The 7477-nt window shown below is 39.2% G+C and overlaps 2 protein-coding genes across 2 annotated transcripts; one reads left to right on the top strand and one right to left on the bottom strand.

The window, feature by feature from the left end:
- The first annotated feature begins 2586 nt into the window (after positions 1-2586).
- LOC129755595 (protein downstream neighbor of son homolog) lies at positions 2587-5035 on the top strand. The gene is made up of 3 exons (XM_055752167.1): positions 2587-3035; positions 3397-4228; positions 4297-5035. Exons 1-3 carry the CDS (start codon positions 2818-2820, stop codon positions 4993-4995), a joined length of 1749 nt encoding a protein of 582 aa, XP_055608142.1. The 5' UTR covers positions 2587-2817; the 3' UTR covers positions 4996-5035.
- Positions 5036-5217: 182 nt separating this feature from the next.
- Positions 5218-5926, bottom strand: LOC129757460 (DNA-directed RNA polymerases I, II, and III subunit RPABC2). Its single transcript, XM_055754688.1, has 2 exons — positions 5734-5926; positions 5218-5651 (listed from the first exon to the last, which is right to left on the bottom strand). Exons 1-2 carry the CDS (start codon positions 5760-5762, stop codon positions 5285-5287), a joined length of 396 nt encoding a protein of 131 aa, XP_055610663.1. The 5' UTR covers positions 5763-5926; the 3' UTR covers positions 5218-5284.
- Positions 5927-7477: the final 1551 nt, after the last annotated feature.

The raw sequence follows: 7477 nt of genomic DNA, 5'->3' as shown, positions 1-7477 counted from the left end.
CTCAAGAGCTCACGTGGTTCTGAGACTCTATGTTTTGAATGTTATAACGGTTTTTTTATCCCTGAACAACTATTTAGGAGTGTCTTAGTATAAAAAATGTTTTTCATTCCTTCCTTTTTATTACAAATAGTGCTTATCAAAAACCAGTTTCGGATTTTATAAATTTGTATATTTCAAATACATTAATTTCATACTCGGAGTTTATACTTAGAATTAAGTTGAGTGAAAAAAAACTGTTTTTTTTTTTTAAAACAGACTGAAAATTCACTTTTGGAATTGATATTCAAAGTTGAATTCATAACCAGAATTCGTGCCTTGTGAAATTAAGGTTTTTTTCGGAAATTTATCACCACTCTGTGGCATTCTTCCCTTTATGAAATACAGGCTAGCGAAAATTGTAGGGAATAAGGTACATGAAAAGCAGTAGTCACTACAGAAATCACCCATTCAACATTGAACGCACCGAAAGTTCATCGATTGTTGTGAAGGACTGATCTCGGGGTCAGTTAGAATGCGCCTAAATTTATACATACGAATTTTCAAATTACAACTAAGATTTTCCAGAACGAAATACTGCACTAAAAAGGATTTGATTATATACGTTAAAATCTAGCATTTATGTCAAATTAGCTTTTCACTTGATTCAATGCATATAATTCAGGAAGGTACTTACAATTCATCTGAGCTTCCAATTAGCAACAATTAGTATCCGATATTACTTTACCGGTTTACCTTCGACAGAATGCTTTAGAAGTTTTGCTAAATATATTGTTTTCAAAGAATGGTCGAACTTTTATATTTTCTTCAAAAAATGGCGAGCAAAAACATTGGATATCAATCTATAAGCAGTGCAATAAGTATCACATTGTATCTCAAATTTCAAAGCCACGTGATAGGAAAGCTATCTCGACGGAAAAGTCGAAGGAATTCACATATTCCAAAATTCTCTCTTACATTTTTACTGCACTCTACAGCAATTTTAAAGAAGCAACAGCCAAAAAATATCTAGTACACAAACCAGTATAACACATGCAAAAGTGTTATACTGTTTAATAACAGGTTTGTGTCTCACATAAAGATACATTTTCAATACACAGTCAAACGATGGATTTTTAATTCATTCAAATAGGTAGTTTGATTCGGTTTTATTTCTTCACCTTCAGGAAGGGGTTCCCGCATGAATCAGTATTATACAATGACTATTCCCATTATCTTCTTCCCAAGACACCCAAAAGATTACTTCTATAGTTTTGGATTATTAATGTAAGATTAGGCTTATCATTTTTTCATGATATGGAATCGTTTGGACGCACTTTACGATACAGGGAACGGGTCGTTAAGTAGAGTAACCATTCAATTTTTTTGCTTTTTTATATTCGTTTTGAAGCGAGTGGGATGATATGTGGAATCTTTACTAAATGATCGTCTCATAAGAAAAAAACGATACAGCATTTCGTGTAGTTTTGATTAAAAGATTACAATTACGAAACAAAATTTCGTTTATTTATTCATATATTATTTTACACCTTCCGAAGATTTTTATTTTATAAAAAAAAACTCCATACGCGAAGATAGCGTGTGCTGCTGCGGCTAATTATTCTTCGGTAACGGAGAGGTACATCAACCGGGAAACTGGCTAGTGGTGCTGTTGCAGGTTACACATCGTATCTTTTCCGGCCACCATTGTTAGAGTTCGCTATCGTCTTCCTCCGCTGAGATTTTGCCGGTTTGGTCTCGTGGCAACCTGCATTCGTGCTTCCATCGGCCTCGCCTGAATCTTCCGGATGTTCAAGAACCGCTGCATCTTCTGGATGTGCCATTTTGCAGTGCTTTTGACACTTTTCCGGTATCCACATTTCCTTGGAATCTATCGGTGCGCAAAAATAAAATCAATTTTAATTAATATTTTCTTCTAAATTAAGAGGTTTTCACTTACCTTCATCAGCACCTGTCGTCTGGTCGTCCCCGAATGCTTCCGCGTAGATTTCGGAGGGTCCAAAAGCTACCTCCCACAATTCCGGAACACAAATCGAAAAGCTTAAGCGCGCTTGGCCACGTTTTTTGAAGTGACAGCAGAAAATTCGATGCGCGTTGCAAAAATAATCTTTTTATTCCCGAGATGATTAATCTAATCTTTCCAAAATATTTTTTTATCATTTCGGCGTGTTGCAATAATAATCCATTTATTTAAAGAAGTATTAATCGTATCTTTCAAGAATGATATTTCATCCGTTCTAGCGGAGGCACATTTAGCCAAAACGCAATGTGAAACGTTACTATTAATGTGATCAGAACCGAATAATACTGAAGATTCAGCATATCGTATTTGACTATGCGGGTTGCACAATTTAGATTCAAATAGATGTTGTTTCCATTGTGGTTTTTTTTCTGTTTTATTACATACCTTATGGTTTTTTTACTTAAGAAACACCTTATTATTGCATGCGCTAAATAATGAAGGCACAATTTTTTTTTTTCATTTAAGCTCGGAAACTAATTTCGCGTGTAATCCTTCCAACGAGTCAGTTTCGCGTTTGAATATAAAATTACACGAGCGAAAGTGAGATGTAGCTACTACTTTCTCCCTCACATCACGACGGTTCGCTTTCAAAAACGAAAACCCATAATAAACAGCTGCTTTGGGCGCTCTTTCGTACCGTCTGTCACGTCTTGTCGAATAAGGAACCGCATAAACAAACAAAATGCGCACTTTCTGGCTGTGATTTCTAATCGTCGTTTACCAAACGAGACCAAACGGAACCCGCAGTATTCTCAAGTTTAAAACAAACTCCGGGAAAAGTAAGTGCATCAATCAAAATGGACCCCAACACTTCCGGCATGTTGTCTAATCCAGGCCAGTGGAAACGGCCGGACGAAATTCTGAGGCTGCAGCGACTCAAACAGAAACAGAAAGCTCTGCAGGCACGACTTCAGCGACCGTCGTCGACGGACTCGCGGACGACTTTTTCGACTCCGGGAGAGTCGGGTCAGGACCCGTTCGCCGGAAGTCAGAAACGGAAGAATCCATTCTCCAGGTGAGTGAACGAGGCGTCAATAAAAATTGAGCTTTTTCATAACCTAAATTGAACTTTTTTTTTATATTAGTGATTTACTAAAACATTTTTTTTTATTTGTGGTTGTCCTAAGACGGCTAAGACCAGAAAGGTCCAACTTGCCTTAAAACAGATTTGATTGATAAATTGAATCTAATCGATTGAAAGTTTCGGATTTAATGGAAGGCTATCGTTACTCAATAAAATTACAATTACAACAACAACAATCAACCTGATGGATGAAAATATTGTGAAATGCATAGGATTAAATTCTTAAAGCATAGAAACTTAGAGTTTATTTTTATTAACTGTTAAGTAAAGTAGATTTATTATAATTTTACAGAAATGACGACTCCACAGCCAAGAAGCAAAAACAACTTGAGGCGGATCTGGTGAACGATGAGAGCATTTTTGAGCTGCTCAGTAAAAGCACTCCTAAAGAGGTGCTGGCCATCGATGCTCCAGTTCCAGCCAAACCCCTTGAACCTCGCTTTCACATCGATCCCCAGCAACAGCTGATCGTGAGCCCAATGCCAGAGGTTTCTACGGAACCACTCCCAAAGCCCAGTAAATATTTGCCCATCGATTGGAGCATCAAAAGTCGCATGCGATTACTTTGTAAAACTTCTATCCCGGGTAATAACCTGAGAACTAATCAGGAGGCCAGTGGCTTGACGTCTTTCGTGCGTTGCATCGGAATCAAAGATTCATCAGCTGGTCTGGACATTTCGCCTGGTGCGAGATTCTATCAAAGTACACTCTACTGGCAGCACCCTCACTTGCCTTGGCTCACATTGTTCCCTAGGAACTCCAAAAATAACAATGGAATCGTGCTTGGAGAGCCAGAGCGAGCAGCCCTGGCCAAAGAGTGGGCTATCAGTTTTCGAAATTTGTTCCAGTTGGTCCGGGCCAGGCAGTGTCCGTACTTTTACGTATGTGCAAACAGTTTCACGGTTCTTTTTCGGGCTGCTGGCATCGGAGGACGAGTCGAAACACACGCTCTGTTGACACCAACTTCACGTGGTATGAGAGCCGCTTTGAGACAGGAGGATATTGAATTCAGCTTACCTTTAAAGAAATCGCAGGACCAGAAACAAGATTTGAACCGTTCTGGAGAGTCTGGTATATGCGTAAACAACGGAAGTTTTTCAAATTCCTCTGAAGAGCAATCGACGGTGAGTTCTTCTGTTAATTTTTGGCGAATTGTCTTTCTAATTATCTTTGATGAATTACTTTTCTATAGAATACCCAAATTGATGAGGACCCGGATCGTGACGATGAAGATGACGACGACATGGAAGAGGAAAAATGGCTCGAAAGTCTTGGCGTTGCCGCGGAGGAAATCAAAAAGATCAACTACAATCAAGCAAAGAAGCTTCAGAATCGCGAATGTGACGAAGACTACAGCGATCAATCCACAGTCCTCATCGAAGGTGTCGAATGTCAAGCCTTCTTCAACTTCCTGCTCAACGCCAAGAGTACTACAACGAAGGTTGGTCGCCTTGCCGGGGTTCCACCGACTCTGCTGGCGCCGGTCTCATTTGTGGGAGCTAGCCTTCGAACTTTAACCACACGTTCCAGCAAAATACGAATGGAAGGCGAAGACTATCACAGCACAGAATTGCAGGGCGTCATCCTGCCCCATGTGCTTCCCTATCTCTGTGGACTGCTCACGGAAACAAAGGACAACTTCAGCTCAACGCTAGCTTCCGTCCCCAGTACAACGGCTTTCTGCAGAGTGTCACAAAAGCTGATCGACGATGCTGATAAAGAAAACGCCGCGACTGCCATCGGTGATCAGGTTCTGTGGAAGGAAAATCTTTCCGATAGTGGCCTTTCCGAGCACATTCTCGAAACAATGTGCCGAGCCAGCAAGGATTCCGTTAAGGATCTAGAACGAATGGTCTACAACAAGGATTCCGGTGGTTATACTTGGAGTTGAGAAAAAGTGCGAAAAAAAAAAATAGAATTCTATTGCCTAATATTTGTTTTTTTTTGTTCGACCGTAATCCTTTTATTCTTTTTACAGAAACACCGGAAGCGCAACTTCCGACAAGTTTAAATGATTATTATTTTCATTAACGGGAACTGTAAATCTGGCTTAATCAATTAAAACAAAAATAATTTAGGGGGGGTTTCGGAAAATAAATAAAAACTTCTGCAATTGCGTCAATCACTTAATATATAGATAGATCTTACATTTTACAATAACTCCTTATCAGCCATCTACCTCAATGGTCAATAATAATCAACTCGTCAATGCTCCAATCCTCATAGGACGCATCCGGAAGGTACCGCCTTATAATAATAGGAATCTTCCGCTGCTTAAGCTCCTTCATGGCAATCTGCAGTGGATCAGTCTCTCCCTCCAACTCCACCATAATCGGAGCGCACATGGCAATCTGCAGCGCTCGCGTTCCCAGAACACGCGCCCGCTCGTATTTGGTCATGTACTTGGTGGTAATCCGCTTGGACTTCGGCACTCCGCCACCTGCCTGACCGGGCGTAATCAGTTCGATGTTGTCCCCATCCTCTTCCTGATTTAGCTCATCAATGTTATCGTCCTCCTCGACATCGTCGAATTCGTCTCCTCCGACACTGTTCGATGGTGAATAGTAATTTCCGGAACAAGTTAGGTTAGCTCAATAAAACCAGGAAACGACTAAATTACAATACTTACTCATCGTTATCGTAGTCTCCATCATCCATGTTGGCTTAAAAAGTTTGATTTTTTACTTGGAAACTCGTAAATCAAGTTTAAATCCAGATTTTTCGGACGAAAATCGCCAGAATGCTGTTTTATTTGAAGGAGTGTAAACAATCGTGGGAAAACGCTCCGCCCGCAGTCCAGCTTTCCCGTCACTGAAAACCAAATCGGTCTCCGACCTGTTCGCATATAACCGCTTGCTATAAAATAACGGTCGTTTCCATCTAGCCGAGGGGCTGTGTGGAAGAGGAGAAGAAGAAGAAGTTGATGTGTGTTGCCAATTTGTGATAACAATTTTAAGCTGTTTTGTGCTGTTTTTATTAATAATTAAGGCACTAATCTGTGATAATTTGACAAATTGATTATTTTAAATTGTGGTATTGTGAAAAAAACCTACTTGGATAGGTGGAATGAGCATAAACAAAGCTGCCCCCGTGGGGGCAGCTGCTGAAAACGAAAAACATAACCTTACACCAATGCAGATCACTGTTGAAGAGGATATGGTAGATATAAACAAAAACTCGAATGATGCACAGGATTCAACGAAAAATGTAAGTCAACACGAACCATTACCTAAAAAAATATTCCAAACATATCATTACTGTGATGGAGATAGCAGACCATTCCGAGTAATTGTTGAAAACACTGATTTTGATAAAAGAAAACAAATTAATAGACTACAAATAGGCATACTACTAAACCAAATGGGATTCGACAAATGTATTGAGGACATTAAAAAAACAGGACGCAATAAAGCAACGGTTTATGTAGGGAACATGAGAGATGCTAACAGATTAGCTGACTGTCAAAATCTTCGTTTAAAGGGGTACAAAGCATACATTCCCAAAAAGTTTGTCACGGTTACGGGAGTAATATCCGACATTCCGACGGAAATTGATGACAATGAAATCCTAGAAAACATAATTTGTGATATTAGAGTAGAATCAGTGTTCAGAATGACCAGAAAAACAGACGAAGGAAGGATCCCGACAAATAGAGTAGGTATTGTTTTTAGAAATAATGTGTTGCCAAGGTGGGTACGTTTGTATTCTGTAATAAACCGTGTTGACCCGTTCATTCCTCGTACTGTTATCTGTTTTAAATGTCTCAGGTACAACCATTTATCGAAAAACTGTAAGAGTCCCATAATAAGATGCAAGAACTGCACAGACGAAATGAAGGAAGGCCACGAACCATGCCAAAGGACACCTCAATGTTTTCACTGTAAACAGGAAGGACATATTACTACAGATAGAAGCTGCCCCAAACGAAAAAAGGAAAACGAAATTCAAACAATAATGGTAAGGCGCAATTTGACATATCAAGAGGCTAGAGAATTATTCCATATTCCCACACAAAATCAATTTGACATGCTCCGAAATATGGAAGAATTCCCCATATTACCAGAAACTTTTGCTAATGTCGTGAGTAACGGAAATAAGAGTTCCACAAATAATTTCGGAACAAACAATAAATCGACTCCGAATATGAAGCTTAATCTTCAGAGAAATAAACCTATAATAAATAACAGGAAAACAAAAACAAATGAAACTGAAGAAGAAGAAACAGGAGTAGCAAGTTTGCTAGGAATGTCTAAGAGAGATTTTTTTAGAAAAAGGAGGCTTGAGGAGGAAAAAGAAGAAAGCAATAACAAAAGAATAGTTAACACACACAGAACTTCAGAGGTAGACAGATTCCGTCAAGAAATAAAAAATAC

Source organism: Uranotaenia lowii, chromosome 3, assembly GCF_029784155.1.
Source record: "Uranotaenia lowii strain MFRU-FL chromosome 3, ASM2978415v1, whole genome shotgun sequence".
Classification (NCBI taxonomy): Eukaryota; Metazoa; Arthropoda; class Insecta; order Diptera; family Culicidae; genus Uranotaenia; species Uranotaenia lowii.
Note: the sequence above shows the minus strand (reverse complement) of the source record. Positions and strands in the feature narration are given on the sequence as shown.